Source organism: Tasmannia lanceolata, unplaced genomic scaffold, assembly GCF_043159265.1.
Source record: "Tasmannia lanceolata isolate RefF3 unplaced genomic scaffold, GAP_Taslan_0.1 ptg000015l, whole genome shotgun sequence".
Classification (NCBI taxonomy): domain Eukaryota; kingdom Viridiplantae; phylum Streptophyta; class Magnoliopsida; order Canellales; family Winteraceae; genus Tasmannia; species Tasmannia lanceolata.
Window position 1 is genome coordinate 48,379,085 of NW_027518692.1, and position 26,995 is coordinate 48,406,079.

General features: G+C 37.8%; 5 protein-coding genes across 5 annotated transcripts; 1 reads left to right on the top strand and 4 right to left on the bottom strand.

Annotated features, from left to right (window-relative positions):
- Positions 1-4,469: 4,469 nt before the first annotated feature.
- On the bottom strand, positions 4,470-7,497 carry LOC143846618 (uncharacterized). Its single transcript, XM_077355103.1, has 4 exons — positions 7,278-7,497; positions 6,183-6,737; positions 5,082-5,112; positions 4,470-4,960 (listed from the first exon to the last, which is right to left on the bottom strand). The coding sequence occupies exons 1-4, from the start codon at positions 7,333-7,335 to the stop codon at positions 4,798-4,800; spliced, it is 807 nt and encodes a 268-aa protein (XP_077211218.1). The 5' UTR covers positions 7,336-7,497; the 3' UTR covers positions 4,470-4,797.
- A 2,823-nt stretch (positions 7,498-10,320) lies between these two features.
- On the bottom strand, positions 10,321-12,868 carry LOC143846816 (glucan endo-1,3-beta-D-glucosidase-like). The gene is made up of 4 exons (XM_077355384.1): positions 12,621-12,868; positions 11,630-11,664; positions 10,707-10,941; positions 10,321-10,511 (listed from the first exon to the last, which is right to left on the bottom strand). Exons 1-4 carry the CDS (start codon positions 12,682-12,684, stop codon positions 10,480-10,482), a joined length of 366 nt encoding a protein of 121 aa, XP_077211499.1. The 5' UTR covers positions 12,685-12,868; the 3' UTR covers positions 10,321-10,479.
- A 4,401-nt stretch (positions 12,869-17,269) lies between these two features.
- LOC143847228 (glucan endo-1,3-beta-D-glucosidase-like) lies at positions 17,270-20,007 on the bottom strand. The gene is made up of 4 exons (XM_077355982.1): positions 19,798-20,007; positions 18,786-18,811; positions 17,671-17,905; positions 17,270-17,479 (listed from the first exon to the last, which is right to left on the bottom strand). The coding sequence occupies exons 1-4, from the start codon at positions 19,859-19,861 to the stop codon at positions 17,448-17,450; spliced, it is 357 nt and encodes a 118-aa protein (XP_077212097.1). The 5' UTR covers positions 19,862-20,007; the 3' UTR covers positions 17,270-17,447.
- A 1,475-nt stretch (positions 20,008-21,482) lies between these two features.
- LOC143891764 (chlorophyll a-b binding protein 40, chloroplastic-like) lies at positions 21,483-22,462 on the bottom strand. Its single transcript, XM_077396296.1, has one exon. It carries the CDS (start codon positions 22,391-22,393, stop codon positions 21,614-21,616), a length of 780 nt encoding a protein of 259 aa, XP_077252411.1. The 5' UTR covers positions 22,394-22,462; the 3' UTR covers positions 21,483-21,613.
- A 3,153-nt stretch (positions 22,463-25,615) lies between these two features.
- On the top strand, positions 25,616-26,739 carry LOC143891763 (chlorophyll a-b binding protein 40, chloroplastic-like). Its single transcript, XM_077396295.1, has one exon. It carries the CDS (start codon positions 25,703-25,705, stop codon positions 26,486-26,488), a length of 786 nt encoding a protein of 261 aa, XP_077252410.1. The 5' UTR covers positions 25,616-25,702; the 3' UTR covers positions 26,489-26,739.
- Positions 26,740-26,995: the final 256 nt, after the last annotated feature.

The following is a 26,995-nucleotide window of genomic DNA, read 5'->3' on the forward strand; positions in this document are numbered from 1 at the left end:
ATCGCAGAGATATTATAGTAGGTTTCATAACATTGATACTTCATTTTTTATGTTATAGAACTGTATGAAAGATTTTATTCTATCACATATTGGTTCATTTAGAATCAGATAAAGGAGATTGAGTCTCAGCATCCCGATATCAGCCCCGCAATTTCCCCAAATGATAGCCTTGGCCTTATATTTGGTGTGGAGAGATGCGGCAGGGTGCGCATGATGGGTGCTAGACCTACCCTAGGCTCTACGCGCAGCGGTGGGATGTCGTGGGAGAGGGCTGCATCACTTCAAAGGGCCAACGAGCAACTCACAAATGAAGTGGGAAGTTTGAGAGAGAAGCAGGCCCAAATGTTACAAAATCAGGCCAATATGGAACGCCAATTGACGGCACTCTTAGCACATTTCCAAGGCGTCCAAAATAACAATGTATGACTTTAATTTTTTCCAATACATAGTTCTTTTAGTTCACTATTACCTTTATATGTATCTATCTTGTTGTATGCTAGCCACCCGACGATTCTACTCAGTCACAATCACATGCGACCTCCTCAGGCAGCCATAGAGATATCCATGGCGATCGGGTATAAATAATCACACTTTAAATTTAGTATAAATCATATATTGGTTTGTGGCTTAATAAAATAATTGTCTTTTTTTATTTATTTATGATCATTTGGAATTTTCTAAGGTTACCTTAATGAGCATTCAAAATGAGGGGGTTGAAGTGGCCCGTGGTATTCGGTTGAGCGTCGATCCGACACTTCTAGTTGAGGAGGTGCCATTAGGCCGTCATTTGACAGAGGTTTAGATCATGGTTGCATTGGAGCCAAAAGAGCCTTTGATTAGACAAACCGATCTCTACACTAAGATTGGAGACACTTTAGGTGGACTAATTGCTTGGCCGTCCTTCTTGGTAAGTAATTTTAATACAACGACAGATTTATTATAGCGGGATGATAAATTTATTCACAAGTAGTATATTTATTTGTTATTCATTACACTTGGTTTCCCTTTGTTTTCAGGTTACATCTACCCGGATTTCCTGATACATCGTCAGGTAACCTTGCTTTTCCTCTATAGTCAAGCCTTTGTTCTTCATCCTGGGTAGTTGGAGGTTCATGATTCTAACATTGCTTTTATACTTGATTTTACTTTCAAAGATTTGGAACATAGTTGATTTACACATGTAGGGGCTCGATAACCCTAACACTGCTTTTATACTCGATTTTACTTTCAAAGATTTGGAACATAGTTGATTTACACATGTAGGGGCTCGATAGCCAACAGATTAGATATGTTATCTACTCTATAGAGTACACACAACCTTAGTTAATAACTTGTAAGAAGTCTATAACACCCTTGCCTTGCCTTTTGCACTAGATATTATTATGGCAAATTGGCCATTTTGATGGCTAAGAACAAAAGGGCCCGTTTGGATACCTCATATTTTGTATTTGGATTTGGAAATGGGCTTTGAATACAAAATGAAGGGAGGGCTAGGATACCTCATAAGAACATAAGGGCCCGTTTGTCTATTATTATATCAGTATACTTCAACAACCAATCTGTATCTAGTGCAAGAACTTGTTATACAAATTCTATAAAAGGACAAGTTAAAGAAGTCAAACTAATCCACAAATGATGAATACAATAAATGAAGGGTGATGATAAATGGGCCACCCTTTTCAATTGTTGACCACAGAGCAGATTCAACTTCTCCATAAATGAAACACTATTTGTATGTCAAAGAACTGGGGGTGTTTGGGGATTTGATGCCTTCTGAATGTGTTGTACACACTAAACAATAAAAATTGCAGCATAACAAGTTTCCTTTTGTCATTTTCACACACACACACACACAAAAGGAGTTTCCTTTTGTGGAAAAACTGAATTTTTTACAATATGTCCAACCAGGTTACAGCTTTTGGCTAATGCCTTTTCATTTTGCAGGCATATATTTCAAAAATGAATTTGGCATGAGATGAATGAAGTATAAATGGTATTGTTATGATTACTGGGAAATGGCCAGAATACTCAATTTTGAAGTGACACTTGATCTATATCTTTTATCTGTGTAATTGTTTTAGAAGCTCCTGGGGCTATAAGAGCTTGTAGGAGATCACCTTGGGAAGATTGTCCAAAAGAATGTAAAACCTGATTGGCAGGACCATTGCAGAGCATAATGAGAAGGTAAGAAAAATTACTCGATGACTGCAGAGTAATATAATTCCCAATAGCTTTCTTTCATTTTTTTTTTTTTTTTTGAATGGTAGCTTTCTTGTTTTCCCCGTCACTTATCTCTTGTTTTCCTTTGTGCTTGGTATTCCTAAAGCTTCTCTTTGAGACCATGTTGTAGAGTTTCATAGCATGGAAGAAGCATTATCTATCCATAGGGGGTAGAATCCCCTAATTAAGGCTGCCTTAGCAAATCTGTCGGTATATTACATGTCGATATATAAAATACCGGCAAAGGTGGTAAAGAGAATAAAAACTTCAAAGGGTATTTATTTGGGAAGGGGGGCTAGCAGAAATTTGAAAAGCCTATTGAGTTGGGAGCAAGGTTTTAAATTTCGATTTCGGGGGTAATTTCGGTCTCACCGAAATTGAAATTTTAGCCGAAATCACAAAATTTCGGTAATTTTGGCTGAAATTTTGTAGAGGAATAAAAAACTAATAATTTATCAAAAATTTCGCCGAAATTTTGACCGAAATTTACCAAATTTTTGCAATTTTGGTTTCGGAACGTTTCGGTTTCGGTCCTCACCGAAATCCGAAATTTAAAACCTTGGTTGGGAGGAGAAATACGAAAGTTGAAGGCACAATGTGGGTTGGGATTGGCAGAATAAGACTCAGTAACAAAGCTCTTTTGGAAAAATTGCTTTGGAGATATGGGGAGTAGAAAGAAGCACTGTGACAGAATTATTGGGGATAAGTATGGTCAGGGTTGGGCGGATTGGGAGAGTAAAAACCTAGTAGTAGGAAAGGGTTCGGGGGCATGTAAGTCCATTTGAGTGTCTAGACCCTTGTATCGACCTTTAGTTTGATTTAGTGTGGGAAGGAGAGAGGGGACTTGAATTTGGGTTGATCTCTGATTAGGTGAGTTCTTGTTGTGTCATGCATTCTTGGACATATACGTTTAGAGACCAATCGAGGGGCTAGAGTGCGTGACTATATAGAAAGGAGGAAGATTTGGGGGAGGGGTGAATTGGATCGTTAATAGTGAGATAGTCTTTCCATGCTTCTTGGTCTCCCTGATTCCCTATACTGCTCCCCCTTGTAGCCATGATCATAGTGTGGACCCCTAATACCATTGGCTCATTTTCTGTTTGCTCTTTTCTTTCACTTGGTTAGGGAGGCTGGTGAACGAAAGAATCAATGTGTTCGAGCGTATCAAAAGAAGGAAGATTTTTCTTGCCAGCAGGTGTATCTTTTGCATGAGTGAAGAAGAGTCCTTGTGTCATGTATTGTTGCATTGCCGGTTTTCTTTCTGGATTTGGAGGTCAATTATTAAAAGGTTCATTATGGTTTGTGTTTTCCATATAACTATCAAGAAAACTTTCTTGCATTGGAGTAGTAGAGCTTTTGGAAATGCGAGAAGAATACTTTGGAGGCTAGCACCTTATTGATACGGCACATCTGGAAAAAGACGAACAGCCACATCTTTGAAGAGTAAAAGAGGAGAGTTGGAAAGATGGTAACTGAAGTCAAAATCAATCTTGTTTCATGGGGTAGAGCTGAAAAAGTGTTATCTCCATACACCATGGGGGGTATTCTTAGGAACTGGAGGGTGGTTATTTCTAAAAAAAGGGGGTTAAAGGATAAAATTTTCCAGATGGCGCCCTCCTTCTTCAGGGTAGGAAATTTTTTAACTTCGATGGAAGCTCAAAAGCAAAACCAAGTCGAGCTAGTGTTGGAGGTTTATTTCGTAATAATGGTGGACGTACGATCCTATCTTTCTCTGGAACAACAGTGTTGCATGACTGTAATGATGTGGAAGCGGGAGCCCTTCTTTGGGGTTTGAGACAGTATGCGAGTCACACATCTGTTCTTTTAATCATCAAAGGGGATTCCGCTAAAGTTTTGACATGGGCTAGGAATAAAGCACCTGGTCTGTGGAAATTGCCAAACATTATCTCATAAACTATGGATCTTTGATTGATTTTGCGCCCGGAATTCTCTCATATAAAGCGGTCAGCAAATGATCAAACAGACAACTTACTGAAAGAGGAGCGGATAGGGAAGCAGTGGCAATTACCAGCCCTTGATTGGTGGTTGGACTTTCGAGTGGTTGGATCGGTGTGGGCTAGGTGGTTAGTGCTGGCTGGGTGTAGCTGCTGTAGTCTCTTTGTGGGATGTCTTGTCCCCTTTGTTTGTATATTATGACGGTTGTTTTCATTAATGAAATCTGTTACTTTTCCAAAAAATAAAAAATAAAAAAATTTGCTATTTACCAATTATCTGAACACAGTAAGACAGTCTTAAAAAGTCATGTGGACTCGAAGTATTTATTTCTTTTACCATTGCAAGGAGGTCAATAAAGATTTTTTTTACAGTGTCTGCAGTTACAATAAGGCATCAGATAACATTGATCGCCGGCTTACTTTCTGGGTTCATCAATGAAATAGCATTTGTTGATCAAGTTCGATGGTCATTGGCAATGCTGGCCTGGAGAAAATGTGTTCCTCCATCGGTCCATTAGCACTTGCTTCATATCATATGAACCCATGCTTGAAGAACACCTGTGTAGGCAATTGGGTGAATTGCCTACTCTTTGAAGAGCATAGTTGTGTCCATACCATCTGTTTACACGTGATTTACCACGATTAGCAACATTAGGAGGCATGTTGAGTTGAAGAGGAGAGGCAAGCTCAGTGGCATGTTGACTGAATCACTGGAACTTGGAGGTTCTGATCCAAAAATCGTCGCTCCTGTTGGGTTGGTTGTGTTTAGAATAGAGGAACTCGTGCTGGAGTTGCAAACATGAATACAAAGATTTTAGTTAGTCTTTTGAATCGATTAGGTGCCATGGCAGACATTGATTTCTCAGAGACATAGAAACAGATTTAGACATTCTGGATGATATTTACCTAGTTGAAGGATACTGACATGTTGAACTACCTGCAATAATGGAAAGAAAATGGCATCAGGAATTTAGCTTACAATAAAAACACAGTATTGCATACAATCTTGACGAAATTCAGCTGTGAATTTATTTCTTTAATATTTGCTTCAACTGCAATCTCGGTCTGCAACTACAGTGCTTTTCTTTTCTCTTGGGCTAGTGCCCTGTTGTTGTATCCTTATTTTATTATTAGGAATTGGAATAGGATCTCCGCGGGCACCACACTGAAGAAGACATTAGCCTTTTGGGAACCTCCTTCCCTTAGTGTCGTCAAACTTGTCAGATTCCTAACCAATACGTCAAAGGCTCTAGAGCTGATGGAACACATTAGGCTACTCCCTTTAAACTTGTCCCATACCAGGCTGGGTCCCACCTAGTCCCATACCTAGGAAGGCCCCCACTCAGGACCGTAACAAAACTCAATGATGATGGTTTCTCCCTTGGCAACCCTGGCAAAGCAGGAATTGGAGGTGTGTTTAAAGATAGCAATGGTGTCGTCATTTGTTTATTTTTCAGGTCCTATTGGCTTAAGAGACTACACAGAGGCTGAGGTTCAGGCTATCCACCTCACCATGAGCATCTTTAGGGATTAGATGGAAGGTAAGTTGGAGGTGGAATATGATTCCTCTAATGTTATTTCTTGGGCTCAAGTTAAGAGTGTAGGTCTTTGGAGATTAGCTGGGCTTTTGAATGAAAATTGTGTGATGTATGATGAACATTGGCTGTCCAAATCATGGGCCTTGTGTGTTTCCTTGTATGCTGGGCAATCCTTGCCCGTCAACATGCACTTGTACTCTCTCTCTCGCTCTCTCTCTCTCTTTTAGGCCTTGTTTGTTTAAGATTATGACAACTGATTGTCAGTCAAACCAATTTTTGGACTCAAAATTAATGTTTAAATTTGAGTCCAACAATCGGTTTGGCACTGACAATTGGTTGTCATAATCTTAAACAAACAGGGCCTTAATATATTTATCTTTTGCCTACAAAATTTCTATAATATTGTGTTTATACAGCAAAACAAAAGCATGAAACCAAGATGAGGAGAAAAGCTCTCAACATGGCTTACTTGGGTCGATGTTGGTAATGACAGCCGTCCCGCCAAAATTGCAGCTAGTTGGAGCTGGGTTCTTCTGGTAATAATTGTTGAACGCATAGGATGCATGATCGCGAAGTGTGTTTGGATTGTAACAACTTCCACCTTGTTGGATTGCAGAACAATCTGCCCCACCATACCCACAGGCGTAGTCAAGAGCCACCTGCAGAGCTGTTTGTGAAGCAGTTTGGCTCGCGATGCACCAACTCTGGCCTGATGATACAGGGGTTGTCGTTGCCGGAGTTGTCACCGGAGTTGTCACCGGAGTTGTGACAGGTGTCATCGGAGACGCCGGAGTTACAATTGGGTTCACCATAGGAGTTGGCATTGTTGTTGGAGTTGTCGGATTGATGACAGGAACCGTCGTTATCGGAACAACAACATCTGATTGAGATGTGGTAATTCTGGATGAGAATTCCCTCTCAATCAGGTCCCTATTAGATGCGTCCTTTTGTTTTAAAAACTGCAGGAGTTCTGCTGGAGAAGAAGATGAAATACTCCCATCATATGAGACTCTAATCAATGTTCCTGGAAAGCAATTAAAATTTAAGATGAGCGAGCTAGATGAGGAATAGTTAAATTTGAATTTGAAGCAATAATTCAAATTAGAAATTTTCTAGAACTGAACCAAAAAGCCCTAGTTAAATACAAATATTTATGAATTTTCCACCCCATCATGCTTCACACACCATGAAGCCACAAACCCATAAAATCCAAATAATGAACATATATTTCCAAAGTTTTCTATCCTCACCATTGCTCATTAAACTCCCTATGAAAATCCTTGGAAAAGCATCTAAATTCTAATGATCAAAACATTTTCCCAAAGTGATTACAGTTTCATCCTCCATGCACCAAAAGACAGGAAAAACATAGCAGGGAAAAAATAATAAAATAACTAAATAATTTGAGAACATATTTCAAATACTGAAGTACACCAAGCAACACATAACCATGAAAGAGAAAAACCTATTCAAATGCCAAAATGCTCTCTATCTACTAGGAATAAAAAGCTAAGCTGTGATGGTAAAAAAATAAAACTAGAACCACACTTCCAAAACTACTAACCTGAACAGATAAACAGGCCAATGAGGAAGATTAAACATTGAAGTATCATTTTTCCCATGCCTCCAAACTTTTTACAATTAGTCTCTGCTTCTCCTCCTCTTTATTCAAAGACCAATTTTTTTTATTTTTCAAGCCAAAGAAGCATTCAAGGTTCTTGAAAAAGAATGATATCCTTTCTTTTGTGGGGGCTGAGGAATCAGAGCTTTCTTGGGTCGAAGAGAGAGCATACAGTCGGGAATAAGAGAAAACTTGAGAAGGGAGTATGGGAGTTGAAAGGTGCACGCTATAGCAGGTGAAAAAGGAGAAAAAGTTGAGGAAAAGTAAAGGAGAAAAAGTGAATTGTTTGGAATTTAAGTATGTTGTGGCCTAATGCTAATGATGATGATGGTATTTTTTATTATCTTCCAACTTCCCTTTAACTGTTTATTGTAACCAAATCAAAAGCCAAAGGTGGGAAGGGAAACTATCCGTTAAGTGGGTAGTTTTTTCTTCCTCTTAATCTTTATTCTATTGTATATCATTTCAATTAATGTGGGATTTTGAGAACCGATTGTGACTCCAAAACTGATTATTAGACTCTATTTAGGCCCTGTTTGTTAGGGATTTTGAGAACTAAATGTGAGTCCAATATTATTGGACTCAGAATTATGTTTTGGACTCGCACATGGCCTTACGTTTAATTTTGAATCCAAAAGCCCGTTTAGACTCACAATTGGTTCTCAAAATCCTCCGATTGTTGCCTGGCGAAGAATGGAAAAAACAAAAAATTGGGAAGAACCCATTTGACAAAAATTGTACCGTGATGCCGGTTTCGGAAGATACCCATAAAAGATGGTGTGAGAATGAGATATAATCCTATGTTTTGGGCATCCCCATGAAACAAGAAGAGTCCATATTCTCTATTTTCTAGTTTTGGGTGTCCTATTAATATCTAGGGATTTGCTAGGGACCATCACAGAAGGCATTTCGTGGGCCGGCTGTTGCCTGAGAGAGCAGCCACATAGGCTCACTTTTCAACAGATTTTGTCTTATTTGTTTAATTCATCTGAGGTGGCTGCTCTCTCATGCAACAGCCCGCCCACTGCGATAGTCTCTAGCAAATCTAACGACATTTAGGCTGCTCATAATATTTCAGTGTATTTTATGGATCCATCTATACAATGGAAGAATACAGAGAATTCATCTATACAATGCAAGCATACATAGAATTTAGGTGGTTCGACAAAACTTTAATGCTGAGTTAATGGCACATACACTTACGATCATAGCTTGTTGCCAGAATCGTAAGAAGTATAATTAGGATAGTAAGATACGATTCAGAATCGTAAATTTTCAAATTTTTTAGTCCCACATCAAAATTGCACAAAATTCTTCCCACTTTTGGAGCCTATAAAAGTCATACATACGGCAACATGTAACTTTAAAGCTTGCCATTTTATTAAATATCGATTAAGGCGCATGGATAGATGATCAATTGCCTAAAATCACGATGCAATATTCCAATTGATTAGACTCATCACACACGACAGTTACGAGCAGTTCGAATTGAAAATACTCTTTAGGATACTTATTCTATTCTAAGGCCTTGACTGCCCGCAGTTCAAATTAAAAAAATTCATGAAGACACACGTTCCAACCACCAGAGGATGAGAGCATGTGCGCTATTCAAACACTTGGAGAGCAGTTAACAAGCGGTGGGACCCAAAATTAACATGATTGTAAAAATTCGAATGAAGAACAGTTGCAGACGGTTGATCAACAACCACCAAGATCGAAACATATAAATAAAGGAGGAAAAGAATTTTGAGGGGGATGAGAACAGTCATCATTCAACTTGTTCTTTTCGTTTCTAGGAGTAGTTTGTAATCTAGTCTATCTTACTCTCTTACTTGTCAATTCGACGGTGTACTTTGAATCATCAATGGACTTGTGATATTGAAGGTATTCTCTTGTATTGTTCTTTAGTAAAATTTTCCTTAACATTAATGACATTTTTGTTGGCGATTTTCAGTAGTATTACCTTGATCTTTGTATTTCTTCTTTATAATCATCAATTGGTGCCAAAATTTTATTATTCAGGATTGGGTAGCCTTCCTTTTCCTTAACATCAATGCCACTTTTGTCGGTGAGTTGCAGTAATATGATGCTGAATTTTTGTCTTCTCCATATTCATCAATTGGTGCCAAAATTATATTATTCAGAATTGGTACATACATGGGAACTCTGTCATGGTGACTACATTCAGCTAGTTCAGAGAAAGAAATCTAATAATACAATAGGAAGGCATTTGATCGTTGACATTTCAAATCCTTCGCCAACAATCACAAGGAGGGTTGAGGAGTCTATATATTGATACTGCAGAATCATGCTGGTTTTAACTTTTAAAATAGATAGAAGCAAAGAGAAATGGAAGTGGACACCTCTCTGTTTACAAAAGTGGACCCAATCTCTGCGCTTCATATCGGCCATTCTCTCGATGTTAACCAATGCTGCAGTCTGTGTCTGTGAGTCTTCTCTTAAAACCCCCACCTGAAGTCCTCTTTGTCGTCGCATTCAGGCGGGAGCTGATGGAGGTGTGTATATGAGATGTGTTAGGATTTCAGATATTAGATATTATTTGTTGGAAATATGGATTTGAGCTTCTATTACTTCTATGTAGTAGAATATATCAGATAGTTCTTCTGATATTTGCGCTCTTGGCGGGCTTACTTACAATGTACTTACAATGATGAGATTTGATATGACTAGTTTGCAAACCTCAAAGGCACCTTATTACAACATATGTTCCTGCCACCTAAAATGGGCAGTGTAACCATGTTACACAGGCCTACATTCTTCATAGTATTCGTATCCATTATGATGGAATTCACGGAATTGCTCACTTGGTTTTCTGCTTCAGCATCTTTGCGTTGATATTAACAGTCGTGTTTGCCACATGAACCAGTTATTGATATGCTCCTATTAAGTTACTTTAAATCTCTTGCAATTAGGAGTAGAAAAAACCCCATAAAGGTAAATAAACAAGGGAAAGAAGCAGACTCAATTTCTCTTGGTAAATAGCAACTTATTTCTCTGTATAATATAATTATTCAGCATATGGGTTCTTGAGCTTTATTACATATATAAGATAGAAATAGAAGAAAATACTGGTAGCTGAATCACATTGGAACCCATTGTATTTGAAATGCCTCAAATCTTCTTCTTAAAAATAGGGGTAGTTGCAATTATCATAACCTGCACAGGGGATAGAAAATCAAATCATTAGTACCAACTAGTAGCATTTAGATTTTTGACATCTTTATGCAATCAATCCTTTAAAAATCCAAAAATTAGTCGATTAATTTGACTAAAAAAGCAAAACGAAAGAGGACTGTACGAATTCAGTCTTTTGATAATGACAATTACATAAGGTTTAAATGGAATGCTTACTTGGGTCGGTCAAAACGATAAGACCAGAATTATTGAAGTGGCAGTTCCATGTGTGCCTCTTGTTGGTCTGGTAGTAGAGGTTCATTGCTATAGAAGCATGGGAGATTTTGAAGTCTGGGGAATAGCATGAGCCGCCCATTCGGAACACACTGCAGTCTATCTCTGAGCACACATAGTTTAGGTTGTTTTGCAAAGCTGTATCATCCAATGAAGGCTTCGCCACACACCAAGTTTTCTGTCATGATAAGATACAATACCACCTCAGTCTAATAGTATGGTTAAATACTTAAATTCTTCTATTTTCATCTGTATTAACAATTTAAAACTTGTGTTTAGAGTTACTGTTGTTACTTAATTTTTAGTTACAAATTGAGCATACTTGGGTTGTAGAGATTGTTTGGTTGTTTGAAGCTATGTCATGATTAAAAAGACCACTATAGCTTATTTAGAGATAAGCACTAATTTTCATTTTCAACAAAGCAGATCATTATGATTAGTTTTATAAAATTCAAAGAGGCACTTACTGTAAGAATTCAGTGTAGTTTCTGCATCTGAGAACACTTGGTGGTTTGGGAACACAAAGTAATGGTAGCTTTCATCATAAACATGTTTTTGTAATTTAGCTGTTTTCTGTGGATTGCTGCTTGAATTCTGGTTTGATATTTGCTATTTTTTGCCTTTTTTCTGTAAGAATGTTGTAACTATATTATCATGCAAGGGTTTTATCTGAGATAATATGAATAATTTTATAGAATCAAAACATCACTCTATGAAAACCAGCATAGTTTAAATAAACAAGAAAAACTATGGCAGTTTAATTTGGTTGTGTACAATGTATTTTGATTGATTATTTGTGGTTTCCATCTTTTATGTGCAGTAATGTAGTATTTATTTATACTGTTATACTGAGTTCTTTGAACTACCTGGGCCACCTGGCCATTCGCCAACCTCGTGGTTCCTGCAAAAATCATACAAACAGTTTAAGTTCTTCAATGATTTGAAGATCTCATTACTAATCCTTATTTTCCATGGTTAGATCAGATATGACAACAACATGACAGGGAATTGATTTACAGATTTGATAAGTGGGATCTACCATTTGTAAGAGAACTGAAGGCAAAGATTCAAAAACTGTGAAGCAACATTGGGTTAAAAGAAAAAGAAAACCTCTTAACGAGAAAGCATTTCAAAACTAATGAATTACTTTTCCAATTGATGAGACTACAGTTAAAATATTGGAGGAAAGGTAATTTACTAATGTAAATCTAGTTAAATCTAAAGAACTGAAGTTTTAATGAAAATCCAATTTCAATTAGAAAAGAACTCACGAAATGAATATAAACCCAGTTCTTATTTGAAGAAAAATTTGTCAAAGCCCAGCCAATTTTTATGGAACAACCTGCCAATAAATTAAAGACCAGGACAGGGTTATAGTTAAAATAGCCAATCATAGATATAAAGAAATTCCAGTTCGTCGGTAGACCCTGTTCAGAAGAATCAGAACTAGAGAAAGTCTAACTAATTGAGATCCAGTTCAGATTTAAAGGAAGAGCTGAGGTTTTTTAATTAAGCCCACTGAATTTTTTTTAAAATGTAAAGATAGAGTCTCAATGGAACATTAGTCAGAAGAAGTGAAATAGGCCAATCAAAGTCTAGATTTAATAGAATTTTTTTAATTAAAAAAGAATATCTAAGTTTGAAATTAAATAATTGCTCCATTTCAAAAAAAAGAAATTAAATAATTGCTAGTTAGTGAAAATTGGTAAACATTTAAAGGGAAGCAGAACTAGCCAACCTCAACAAAAACCAAAGTCACATTGAAGAACAATGACATGAACAAAAAAAAAAAGTTTTCTTGAATCAGCTAATGCAACTGAGAAATGTACTAAAAACTCAACCCAATTGAGTATATACCAGAGCTGAAGCACAACAGAAGAACAAAGGAAAGCATGGAGAGAGACATGAGAGTTTTCGCCATGATTCTTGATTATCCCAAGAGTGTTGTTGGTTTGAGAAGAGGGATTTGATGGGGGTTTTAAAGGGAAGAAGAACAACAACAATATTCCAATTTTTTTCTTCAGTTAGTTCTTTTCCCACTTTTTTCTTCATTTTGGGTTTTTTGAGAACAAAGAAAATCATCCTTTTTGTAACCACTTCCAAATGAGATGTGATTCCTGTAACAGAGTATCATCCAAATTCAATATTCTTCAGTTGATTTCGTTCATGAACATGTGTTATCTGCTTGTTTTATGTTCCTTCAGCCTTGTTTTGTGAAATAGATGCATGGATTGGTTGTAAAGTTTGCCAAGGTTGAGCTTGGTTGTTTTAGGGTGGGTCCTACTTTTTTAAAGTAATCTAGGGGAGGTGGTATATTCGTCCCCCCTTCTCCCTGGGCCACACCCATCCAGCGTATGTATGACTACTCTTTTTAAAATAGAAGGGGTGGCCCACGGAAGAAAAGGGGGAGAAAAAAACTCTTCCCTAGTCTAGATGATCACTTTATGGGTGTATGTCCTTATCAGTGCAGTAGTTTTTGTTTTTGCATTTGTTTAGCTTTTCTTTAACATTGGGGGAGTATATGAGCTGTAAGTTTAGTAGCATCAAAACAAACATATTCTGTTACTGAATTAGGAAACTAAACAGCCTCTATTTCTGTATTATGGCTTCTTTGGATGCCACCAAAATTGGTCCTCATTTGCATCTAATATTAATTTAATTTAATCTTATTTGCAAATGGGACATTAAAGCATCTTTGGAAGCCATTAACTATATAATTTCTAGGACTACTGCATTAATTTAAAAATTCTTGTTTTAAAGAGGAATTTATTTTTCTCTGCTTCCCAGCACCAACTCCTGCTATCTATCTTTCTCTCCCACCTTCTCAAGTCTCTCTTACACTAGGTAAACAGATATATTCTATTTGGGAAATGATATAAGCACTACAATGTCTTGATATTTCCACAAAGCATCTTGTCTTTTAGTATTTAAAGATTTGTCAAAAATGTTATTACAGTTCCAAAAAAGCTCTCACAAGCCAATTAAAAAAGAAAAGACAAGCTGCTACTATAAAAACATGGTTGTGCAGATGTCATTTCCCTATATTTTTCATGGTTACCAAACATGTAGAAAGTGTCTAGGGAATTTTGCATAAAGCTCTTCAAAAATGCTTTTGCTAAATTGCCTAGACATTCCGATAAGATTAAGGCCTTTTAGGAACACGTTAACTTATTATTTCTACATAAAATCATATGCAAATAATTTTAGGGAAAAGTGTGCGTACTCGGTCGAGTAGATAAGCTTATCTACTCGGTCGGGTTAAAACAGTGGGGGCCCACATTTTTGGGGTGATCCAAACCATTCATTTGAAAGGCCCTTACCTAGATAGGGTGTCCACAAAAAATCAGCCCCATAGGACCATCCTAACTCATCCAACAATGGAGGGAAAAATGGGCAGATTTGTGGACAAGCTGTGTTTGTCCATTTTCCCCTCCACTGTTGCATGGGTTAGGATGATCCTATGAGGGTGATTTTTTGTGGACACCCTATCTAGGTAAGGGCCTTTCAAATGAATAGTTTGGATCACCCCAAAAATGTGGGCCCCCACTGTTTTTAACCCGACCGAGTAGATAAGCTTATCTACTCGACCGAGTACGCACACCTTTCCCATAATTTTAAGAGGTATCAAATGAGGGCAGTAATGATTATGCCAAGTACCCTCATCTTGGAAAAAAAAAGCCTACAAAAATACTCTCTATTTAATGTGAAATTTGGATTGTGATCCAGCCATGGTAGGGCCTACCATATGAACAGTCCAATATTTTAAGGTCCTACATACAGGCCTTGTCGGGACCTTAAACCATATTATTATGTGTGTCAAATGGTTAGTGATTACTATCCAGATTCTTAAGCAGTAGTGTATTATTGTTGCTATTAATATCCAGATTCTTTTGACGTGGTCCTCTGACTTGTAGATGACACAATGTGAAAAAAATAATTCGACCGTAAGAGGAAGGTCCAACTGAATTTTGTTTTCTATTGTTCCACATCATTTGTAGTTTAGTCTTTTTTCTTCTTGACAAACAATTTTCTTTGTTTTCATTTCAATCATTTTTCCTGATAAACCTATGCTCATCATCTAAGAATGATATCAGAGCAGTTGAATTAAAGATTACTTCATTAGAGAATAGCCATCAGAAAAGGCAAGAACTTATATGAGACTCCTCAAGTGAAAAATAAAGATTTTGAGAGAGTTCTGAAAGTTGCAAAACGCTCAGAATCAGTTTCATTAATGAATAATTTCCATTCTCACATTGGTTGATCTCATGTATGCATGAATTTTGCTTGTGTTCTTCTCTCTCCCACTTGTCTGGGACAATCAAAACCATTGATCTTGTAAAACTTCATGACGCAACCCACATTGTCTTGATACCATCCTGAATGGACATCCTATGTGTAAGATAAAGTACTATATAAAAATCAATGCTTTAGCTTTTATTGGTGGAGCCTAGACGAGGATTGATCGATCAAGATCTTAGGATCATCTGATCAAAGTATTTTCCTCGGCATTTTGCGGCCTTATGGCGTCTGTTGGATCAATGGATATGATAATGTAAATGAGGCATAACCCACTACAAGAAATTGGGTTTTCATCGGCGGTTAAAGGTGTGAGTATCCGCCTGTGAAACCTATACCAGCACAATATGAGCGGTCAATTATCCGCCACTAATTGAGACTTACCTATAGGTTTCACCTTCGGATAATTATGTCCACTGGTGTATATTTTAAATTACCGGTGGTGTTCGCCCCTTGGCCCTTGGCTGGATGCTGCTGGTCCACATGGAGTAAGACCTAGGACACTCCAAATGGACGTTCTGATGAATTATCCTAATGGATAATAATTAGAACAGATCTTCACCCAGGCATAGGTGGATCAAATCCAAATTGAATTCGTTGACAGCCCAGTAAATGTGGGAAAAAAACATTTCCTATTGGTTGTGTTACTTTCCTTATCTCCCTTTTTCAGAAAGGTGATGAGAGAATTGTAGGATCCTGTCACTACTAAGTTTTCCAAAACCAATTGGTGATGGGAAATGCACAATCATTATCTTTATTGAGTAAGCACCCTATAAGGACGGGACGGGACGGATTAATCACACCCTGGTGCTGGTGAGGTCTAGGCACATTGAGCACAGGGGCATCTGATCATGGAATGGGACTCTTGTCTGATCATGGAATGGGACTCTCTTCTTAAAGTGCCCTGACATAGACGTTGGAATTTTCTACACTGCAGAGATTAAAAATAGAAACTTGCGATATTGAAGGTATTCTCTTGTATTGTTCTTTAGTAAAGTTTTCTCTTTACTTTAGACAAATTATTAAGTCCTTGTTCAGAAAGCAATTGAACCAAAAATCGTTTGATTGTAATTCATGCACTACTCTGACAAGGAGTTACATCTGTTAATTGGAAAGACATTCAACCTTAACCTTATTTAGAAGGATTTCTCTTGGATTTAAATAGTGTGTAGGAATTTTGCACAACAAGCACACCATAGCTTTGTTGAAAAGTACGAGGGGATGATTTTTCTGTGGAAGAGTTACAACCCAGATGAAAAAAAAAAACCACAAGATAATCCAGAAGTAAAATTTGGGCAGAAAGTAATTCATGTCTAACATGAGGGGTCCTGGAGGTATCACTCCTCTTCACATTGCGGCCTCCATGGAAGGTCCAGATGGGGTACTGAAGTTTTTAACTGATGAGCCAGAACAGATACACATTTGCTGGCATTTATTATTCCATGAAATTATCACTTTGCCTTCTTTGTCCTTAACATCAATGCCATTTTTGTTGGTGATTTGTTGTAATATGATGCTGATCTTTGTCTTTCTTTATATTCCATCAATTGGTGCCAAAATAATAATATTCAGGAATGGGTAGCCTTCTTTTCCTTAATATCAATGCCATTTTTATTGCCGATTTGCAGTAATATGATGCTGATCTTTGTCTTTCTTCTTTATATTATTTAGGATTGGGTACATACATGGGTGCCAAAATTATATTATTTAGGATTGGGTACATACATGGGAACTCCCGAAGATTACTTGCTCGTCGAGGTCATGGTCATTACATTCAGTTTGTTCAGAGGAAGAAACCTAATAATACAACAGGAGGCCATTTAATCCTTGACATCTCAAATCCTTATTCGGATTTCAGATCTTAGATATTAGTTGTAAGAAGAGATGGATTTGAGCTTCTATTACTTCTATGTAGTGGAGTATATCAGTTAGTTCTTCTGATATTTGCGCTCTTGGCAAGTTCACTTACAATGATGGGATTCGTATCCACGCAGGCCTACATTCATCATAGTATTCATATCCATTATGATGGAATTCACGGAATTGCTCACTTGGTTTTCTGCTTGAGCATCTTTGCATTGATATTAACCCCCGTGTTTGTAGCACAAAACAGTTATTGATATGTTTCTTCTATTAAACTATGGTTTTAGGCAGGTTAAATCTCTTGCAATTAGGACTAGAATAAAACCCACAATGGAAAATAAACAAGGGAAAGAAGCAGACTCAATTTCTCTTGGTAAACCAGCAACTCATTTCTCTGCATAATATAATTATTCAGTATAGGTGTTTTTCAGCTTTATCACATATATAAGATAGAAATAGAAGAAAATACTAGTAGCTGAACCACATCGGAACCCCATTGTATGTGAAGGGCATCGAATCTTCTTCTTAAATATAGGCGTAGTTGCAATTATCATAACCTGCACAATGGATAGAAAAATCAATCATTAGTAACAAAAAGGTAGCATTTGGGTTTTTGAAATCTTTATGCAATCAATCCTTTGAAAATCCTAAAATAAGTCGATGAATATGACTAAAAAAATAAAAGAGGACTGCAGGAATTCAGCCTTCTAATATTGACAATTAGATAAAGTTTAAATGGAATGCTTACTTGGGTCGGTCAAAGTGACAAGAGCAGATTTATTAAAGTCGCAGTTCCAGTGGAACCTCTTCTTGGTCTGGTAGTAGAGGTTCATTGCTATAGAAGCATGGGAGATTTTGATGTCTGGGGAATAGCATGGGCCGCCCTTTATGAACGCATTGCAGTCTATTTCCGTGCATGCATAGTTTAGGTTGTTTTGCAAAGTCGTATCATCCGATGAAGGCTTCGCCACACACCAAGTTTTCTGTCATGATAAGATACAATACCCACCTCAGTCTATACTCTTGTTTATTTCTTCTATTTTCATCTGTATTAACCAAGGTTTTAAATTTCGGTTTCGGCTAAAATTTCGTACTTATCCGAAACCGAAATTCCAGCCGAAATCCTGAAATTTCGTTCGAAATTTGGTACAGCACTCGAAATACCGTTTTTTATGGGTCGAAATTTTGACCGAAATTACCGAAATTTCGTACGTTTCGGCAATTTCGGTAATTTCGGTTTCGGTCTTGACCGAAATCCGGTCGAAATTTCAAACCATGGTATTAACAATCTAAAACTTGTGTTCAGAGTTGCTGTTGTAACTTAATTTTTAGCTGCAAATTGAACATACTTGGGTTTTGGAGATCGTTTGGTTGCTTCAAGCAAAGTGCTATAGCTTATTAGAGATTAGCACCAATTGTCATTTTCAGCAAAACTAGATCCTTATGAATAATTTTATAAAATTCAGATCACCACATAACTATAAGAATTCAGTTTACTTTCTGCATCTGAGAACACTTGTTGGGAACACAAAGTAATGGTAGCTTTCATCGTAAACATGTGTTGGTAATTTGGCTGTTTTCCATGGATTGCTGCTCGAATTCTGTTTTGTATGTGTTATTTTTTGTCCTTCTTTGTAACTATATTATCATGCAATTGTTTTAACTGAGATAATTATGATTAATTTTATAGAATCAAAACAGCACTCTATGAAAACCAGCACAGTTTAAATAAACAAGAAAAACCATGGCAGCTTAATTTGGTTGTTTTCAATGAATTTCAGTTGACTATTTGTGATTTCCATCTTTTATGTGCAATAATGTAGTATTTTTTTTCCTACTATTATACTGAGTCCTTTGAACTACCTGGCCATGCACCAATCTCACGGTTCCTGCAAAAATCACACAAATAGATCAGATGTGACCATAACAAGATAGAAAAACAATTTACATATTTGATGAGTGGGATCTACCATCTACTAAAACCACATCACAAACATGAGAAATATCAACGATTCAAAAACTGTGAAGCAACATTGGATTAGAAAGAGAAAAAAAAGCCTCTTAATAAGAAGCCATTTCAAAAGTAATGAAGTACTTTTCCAATTGATAAGACCAACAGTTAAAATATTGGAGGAAAGATAATTTACTTATGAAAATCTACTTATATATCTGGTATTAATGAAAATTCAATTTCAATTAGAAAGGAACTCATTAAGAGAAACCCAGTTCTTATTTGAAGAAAATCTGTCAGTTATGGAAAGCCCAGTTCAATTTTTTATTGAACTAACTGCCAATGAATTAAAGACCAGGACAGGATAATAGTTAAACTAGCCAATCATAGATATTAAAGAAATTCCAATTCGCCGGCAAACCCTGTTCAGATCTAGAGAAAAGTCTTAACTAATTGATATCCGGTTCAGATTTAAAGAAAGAACTAAGAATTTTGTGAAGCCCACAACTCTTTTTATGTAAAGATGTAGAGTCAATGGAACCCCACTTCAGAAAAAAATGAAGTAGGCCAATCAAAGTCAGTTTTGAAGGATAACTGGCCATTATGTGAATGGCCAATGGGGATTTGATGAAAAGCTGGTCATTTAATTCCTGGCTAGATTTGCAGTCAAACCATCCAACTAATGAAAATGCAGTCTAGATTTAATACAATTTTTTTTACTTAAAAACAATATTTAAGATTGAAATTAATTACTTTCTAGTTAGTGAAAATTGGTATATATAGAGAGCTAAACTAGCCGACCTTAACAAAAACCAAAGTCACATGAAGAACAATGTCACATGAACAGAGAAAAAAAAAAGTGTACTTGAATAAGCTAATGCAACTGAGAAATGTAGTTAAAAAAAACACAATTGGAGTATATACCAGAGCTGAAGCACAACAGAAGAACAAAGGAAAGCATGGAGAGCGACATGAGGGTTTTAGCCATGATTCTTGATTATCCCAAGAGGTTGGTTTGAGAAGAGGGATTTGATGGAGATTTTATAGGGAAGAAGAAGAACAGAAATATTTCATTTTTTTTCTTCATTTAGTTATTTTCCCACCTTTTTCTTCATTTAGGTGTTTTCGAGAACACAAAAAATCAACCTTTTTGTAACCCCTTCCAAATGAGATGTGATTCCTGTAAAAGAATAGCATCCAAATTCAATATTCTTCTGTTGATTTCGTTCATGAACATGTGTTAGCTGCTATTTTTATGTTCATTTTGCCTTTCTTTTGGGAAATAGAGGAATGTATTGGTTGTAAAGTATGCCAAGGTTGAGTTTGGTTGTTTTACTGTGGGTCCTATTCTTTTTTTTTTTTTGAATGGTCTATGAAGTGATAAATTCATCCCCTTTTCTTCCCGGGACCACCCCATCTAGTGTATTTATGACTACTCTTTTTACACTCGAAGGGGATGGCCCGGGGAAGAAAAGGGGGTGAATATATCAATGCCCTAGCCTAGCTGATAACTTTATGGCTGTATGTCTCGATCATTTCAGTTTTTTTGCTTTTCTTTAACATTGGGGGAGTAGATGAGTAGTACAGCATCAAAACAAACAGATTTTATTACTGTATCAGGGAACTAAACAACCTCTATTTCTGTGTTAGAGGTTCTCTAGATGCCACCAAAGTTGTTCCTAATTTGCAAATAAGATTAGATTAATCTAATCTTATTTGCAAATGGGACACTAAGGAATCATTGGAAGCGATTAACTATATAATTTCTAGAACTACTATATTCATTATTTGCAAACAGTCAGTATTTAACTTCAAAACCATTTGGATATAAGATGATATGCAAATAATTTTAAAAAAAAAGCCTCTAAAATTAATCCTCAATTGTAGATAAGATTATATTAAGTTAATCTTACTTACAAATGAGACATGAAGACCTCTTTTTGGAAGTCATTGAATATAGGCAACTGATATCTGGACGGCCATGTTTTGATAATAGGACAAACTCACTTTGTTTTAATCATTTTAAGCGGCCTCAAAATCAGTTCCATTAATGAATAATTTACAACAATAACCCAATTTACATTCTCACATTGATTGATCTCAATTAAGCATGAATTTTGCTTGTGTTCTCTCTCTCACTTGTCCGGGACAATCAAAACCATTGATCTTGTAAAACATCATGAGGTAACCCACATTGTCTTGATACCATTTTGAATGGACATCCTCTGTAAGATGAAGTACTATAAAAAAATAATAATCAACGCTCTAGCTTTTATTGGCGGAGCCTAGACGGGTGCGGCTTGATGGATCAAATTCAAGGATCATCTGATCAAAGTATTTTCCTTGGCATTTTGCGGCCTTGTGGTCATTGGTTAATGGGTCTGATCATGTAAATGAGACATAACCCACTACAAGAAATTGGGTTTGTATGTAAATCCAAGGTTGCCAAACATGGCCTTAAATATTAGGTGGGTTAATTGACCAGGATTTGGCTTCATTGACTCCTGATATTCACTCCTCCCGCCATTCCTCATATACCTTTCTCTCAGTCTCGACATTTTCTTACTCTACTTCGTGTTAATAATTTCATGGAGAAAACTTTGTGATCATGATTTAATAATTATACCATAGCAACTCCCTTTGAGGGATACGATTAGAAAAACAAAGAAATTCTAAGCAAAATGCCCAAAACGCTATTCAATTGATACATAATTTACATCAATGATCTCCATGAACACTCTCATTTCCCAGGAACAAAGTTGGTGGCATAGGCCCAAGCATTGTTGTTAACTGGATCTGCAAGGTGGTCCGCCAAGTTCTCCAACGGACCCTTACCAGTCACAATTGCCTGAACAAAGAACCCAAACATCGAAAACATAGCCAACCTTCCATTCTTAATCTCCTTCACCTTCAATTCAGCAAATGCCTCCGGATCATCAGCAAGCCCCAAAGGGTCAAAGCTCCCACCAGGGTATAGTGGGTCCACCACTTCCCCAAGTGGCCCACCCGCAATCCGGTAGCCCTCAACTGCACCCATCAAGATGACTTGACAAGCCCAGATAGCCAAAATGCTCTGTGCATGAATCAAGTTAGGGTTACCCAAGTAGTCCAGTCCACCCTCGCTAAAGATTTGTGAACCTGCCTTGAACCACACGGCCTCACCGAATTTGACCCCGTTGCGAGCGAGTAGCTCTGGGAAGACACACCCAAGAGCCCCAAGCATGGCCCACCGGCAGTGGATGACCTCGAGTTCGCGGTTCTTCGCGAATGTCTCGGGGTCGGCCGAGAGGCCAGCGGTGTCCCACCCGTAATCGCCGGGGAATTCTCCGGTGAGGTAGGAAGGGGGGTCACCGGAGAGAGGTCCCAAGTACTTGACTCGGTCGGGTCCATACCATGGGCTACCTTTGGGTACAGTTCTACGCATGGTGACCCTGCCTTGGTTGACGAGTTTGGAGGAGGAAGGAGAGAGGTTGAGAGCCTTTCCGGCTAAAGAAGGAGAGGAGAGAGCCATTGAAGCCATTGGTATGATAGTTTTTTGTTAGTTTTAGGTAGAGAAGATATTGTGGGAGATGAGATAAGATAGGCTTTGTGGGTTTTTTTTTATAGGGGACAGAGAGAGGAAGGATACAAGTGTTTCCTCATCTTTGAAAATCTAATAGTGTTTTTCTATTGGTTGATGGATTGTGTGATGTTCTTCTGTGGCCAACAAGTTGGCACTGCTTACAACACGCAAGCCTCGAAGATATACAAGCCAGGCATTTGTTGATCTTTGGATTACGTTGTTTGTGTTCTAACGAATACCAACATTCCACGTTTCAATTTGAGATTACACTATCCGTTTGATTTATCTTTCTATTTCTATAGACTGCTGCCAAGGATGGATTAAGGATTATGCTCCAAAATCTTCTTTGTTGGACTATCCTAACCGTTGGATATGTAGAGACTTCTGCAACAAATATGGGCATTGCATTAAAATTTTGTACCCGTCCATCTTAAGGGCATGAATTGAATGTATGGTTAAGATTGTTTCATGTTGGAGATTCTTGGTTCTCGTCAATATATGGTGTATTGACGTTAATGGATTGGATCATTGAACTGGAGATTTTATATGGTGTATTGGTGAAGGTTTAAAATTTCGGTTTCGGAGTCCTGAAATTTCGAAATTTCGGTCGAAATTTGGTAATAATTAAAAAAGCTTATTAATTCATTTTGAAATTTCGGACTGAGATTCTGAAATTTCGTAACATTTGTTTTTAAAAAAAAAAATTACATTTTCTCCCGAAATTTGGTAAAGGCCGAAATTCGAAATTTCACCAAATTTCGGTTTCGGTCGCTTTCGGCCGAAATTTAAAACCACGTGTAGTGCCCTCTTCATAGGATGATTCCAAGGGTTCATTTGTTGAGCCACAATGTAAATAAGACTTAGGAGGCTGGGACCTAGTCCCATACCTAACATTTTGTCCTCACTTGCTTGATCTGACCCAGTTTTTGAAGAGGTAACGAATTGTACGAATATTTATTTTTATAGGAATCGACCTAATGATCAAAATACTTTATACACACCATCAATCCTTTCAAAATAATCCAAATTTCAAAAACTCTATTCAGATAGAAAAAAAAGAGGAAAGTGTTTCTGCGCACGTGCCCAGGGATATCCCTGCGCACAAGTGGCTTAAAAAGCCACCGATTGGTTCGTATGGCGGGTCCACCTCTTTTTGTGGACCCTGCAGAGATGGACCCGCCATACGAACCAATCGGTGGCTTTTTAAGCCACTTGTGCGCAGGAAGCTACCTGTGCAGAAACACTTTTCTCTAGAAAAAATACGCCCTCACTTAATTGATTTTAATATAAATGGATATATTTAGTCCGAATGGACCATAATATCCTTGAATGGACAAAAATACTGCCATAATGGTCAAAATCCCGCCTAAAACAAAATTCAAATCTTTCAAAGAAAGAACTAACGTTGCATAGATTTCAAGACAAATTTTATTTGGACGAACCTTAATAAGTATCATTTCAAACTTTAGTCCGACATCAATTTTGAGTATTTTTTCCATAGATTTTATCCTATAAATAGGGATAGACGCACAATATTTTCTATAATTTTCTCAAACAAAAAGTTAAAAATAATATTTCGATTTGAGCTCAAGAAATTTTGAATTTTAGCTTAAGATGTTTGGAAGAGAAATCTGAAAAGCTCCTCTGCAACTTTCTACCTTCCACCTTCATTTATAGGCTTAAGAAAATTAACAGGCAAAACCGATCCTCACAATCTAGTTCGCTTATATCTTCTGAAGTTAATTTTAAGCAAAGAAGAGAATTCTCACTTCTTAGCTATTAATTCATGAAAATTATAGTAAGTTACATGAATCTGATCAGATTGTAGATAGGGCTATCGATGGACCGAGACAGTCAGATGGATCCCAAAGGCCCAACATAATTGAACATGCCTTTCCGCACAACAGCTGGGTCCGCCAGAAACGATTTGGGTCTATCTTAAAGTCTGAAATCATGCCGGATTGGACGCTGACAACCACATAGTCGTTGGAGCATCCTAGGTTTGTTGAAGGCTGCCAATGTATGTTGCAAATGATATTAAGAGGCTGTTTGGATATGTGGATTTTAGAATCTTGGATTTCCTCAAAATCATGGATGAGAGGCTAAGAGAAGAAGGAGAACGCCCGTTTTGCTTCTCTTGAGAATCCTAGATTTTAACTAAGAAATCCAAGTTTTAGAAATCTCTCCCTCATCCTGAGATTTCTAAAACCTGGAAACATGGCATGATATCCTACAACTTGGTGACAGAAAGGAGGGCGAGAAATCAAAAAATGACAATGGGCTCCTTGTCTCCCATCCATGAATTTGAGGAAATCCAAGATTCTAGAATCCGCACATCCAAGAGGGTCTTTTCATCATATAAAATCTTCAATCAAAATGATCGTCTCTCTGTGATCGCTCGACTTTCTTTCTTCTATTGGATCTTTTCCTGACTTTAAGCCCTAACCAGTTAGACATCAACCTAACTCTAGGGGCTAGATGCTTTTATGGGCTTCAGGACACTTCTGGCTGTTCAATTCGAAACAGATCGTGACCCAGATACTAAAACTAGGATCCAATTAACACTCCGAATAAAGGATCCGATCCGAATTATATCCAATGACAACCGTTAGTTCTAAGTTTTAACCATCCCTTGTTTAGCCGTTATCAGATAGTTGAAAAAGATTGTCTATGTAGTGGCATTTTTACACTATAACCCATCCCTAGACACCAGTGATAATGAGGCAAGCACCCTACTGCACAATAAGCCCTACCTTCGATTGATCTGGACCTTCCATCTAATAGATTCCACATTGGATCTCTTTAAAGCTCAAAAATTATACATGCCCATAGAATACACTTCAGATACCTTTTCAAAAAAAAGAATACACTTCAGATACGTGCAATTGCAGAAAGAAAAAAAAAAACAAAGGAATAGATGTGGTGTGGGTTAATCGCACCACAGACGAACAGTTTCAGCTTATTTAGTTTCTATGTTTTTTTATCCGTGTGGTGTAGAAAATTTCAACGTCTATGGCAGAGTACCTCAGGACAAGAGTCCCACAATATAGATATCTCCATTAATGGCATCTCAATGCGTGGTAGAGAGACTGCAATTTCCCCTCAACCAATGAGAAAATAGATGGAGATATTCATAGATAAAGACAGATAAGACCTAGCAGCTATTTAAATCATTTCTTCACAGCCAACAATACGTCAATACCCATCTTCCTCCCACTATCTATTTACTTATACAGAAGAGAGCCATCAAAATCAGCATTAGAACCCATGGCTTCCATGACTCTCTCCTCTCCATCTTTGGCAGGGAAGGCTCTCAAACTCGCCCCTTCTTCCTCCCAACTCCTTGGCCAAGGCAAGGTCACCATGCGTAAGACTGTACCCAAACCCTCTGGCAGCCCATGGTATGGACCCGACCGAGTCAAGTACTTGGGACCTCTCTCTGGTGACCCCCCATCCTACCTCACAGGTGAATTCCCCGGCGACTACGGTTGGGACACCGCCGGACTCTCGGCCGACCCCGAGACCTTCGCCAAGAACCGTGAGCTCGAGGTCATCCACTGCCGGTGGGCCATGCTCGGAGCCCTTGGGTGTGTATTCCCGGAGCTACTCTCTCGCAACGGTGTCAAATTCGGAGAGGCCGTGTGGTTCAAGGCGGGTGCACAAATCTTTAGCGAGGGCGGACTGGACTACTTGGGCAACCCTAGCTTGGTTCATGCACAGAGCATTTTGGCTATCTGGGCTTGTCAAGTCATCTTGATGGGTGCCGTCGAGGGCTACCGGATTGCCGGTGGGCCACTTGGGGAAGTGGTTGACCCACTCTACCCTGGTGGCAGTTTTGATCCTTTGGGTCTCGCCGATGATCCAGAGGCATTTGCAGAATTGAAGGTGAAGGAGATTAAGAATGGAAGGTTGGCTATGTTCTCCATGTTTGGATTCTTTGTTCAGGCCATTGTGACAGGCAAAGGCCCATTGGAGAACTTGGCAGACCACCTTGCGGATCCGGTTAACAACAATGCTTGGGCCTATGCCACCAACTTTGTCCCCGGCAAGTGAGGCAGGGAAAACACCTTAAGCTGCTGCTTCTTTTTCTTCTTCTCCTCCTCCATCGATTTGGTAATGATGATCAAACGAGTGGTGTAGAGTGTAGACTCTAGTGTGATTGTGCAGCAGCAGTGCATTTATTGTAAATTATATTGCCGACCACATATATTAATGTGTGGGAAATGTCATTTTTTCGTATGTATGTATGTATGTTAAGTGTGTTTTTACTGTCTTTAAAATTGAATTGGGATCATTGGTATGGAGTGTGATGGTTTCTGAACTTTTCATAGTGTATGAGAACTTATCCAACAAAATCCCTCTTATGATTTTATCTGGTGGATGCCTTCTTGGTGATGAGAAATGATTTTCCATTCATTTTGAATTGAATTACAATTAGCCTGGATGAGTGTTTATATAGAACAGTACTCAACAGAATAAACATTGGAAGAGATTAGCTTAATGGTATATAGGAAGCAATGAGGATAGAATAAAAGTGTTCATCAAAATAAGAACACCGGC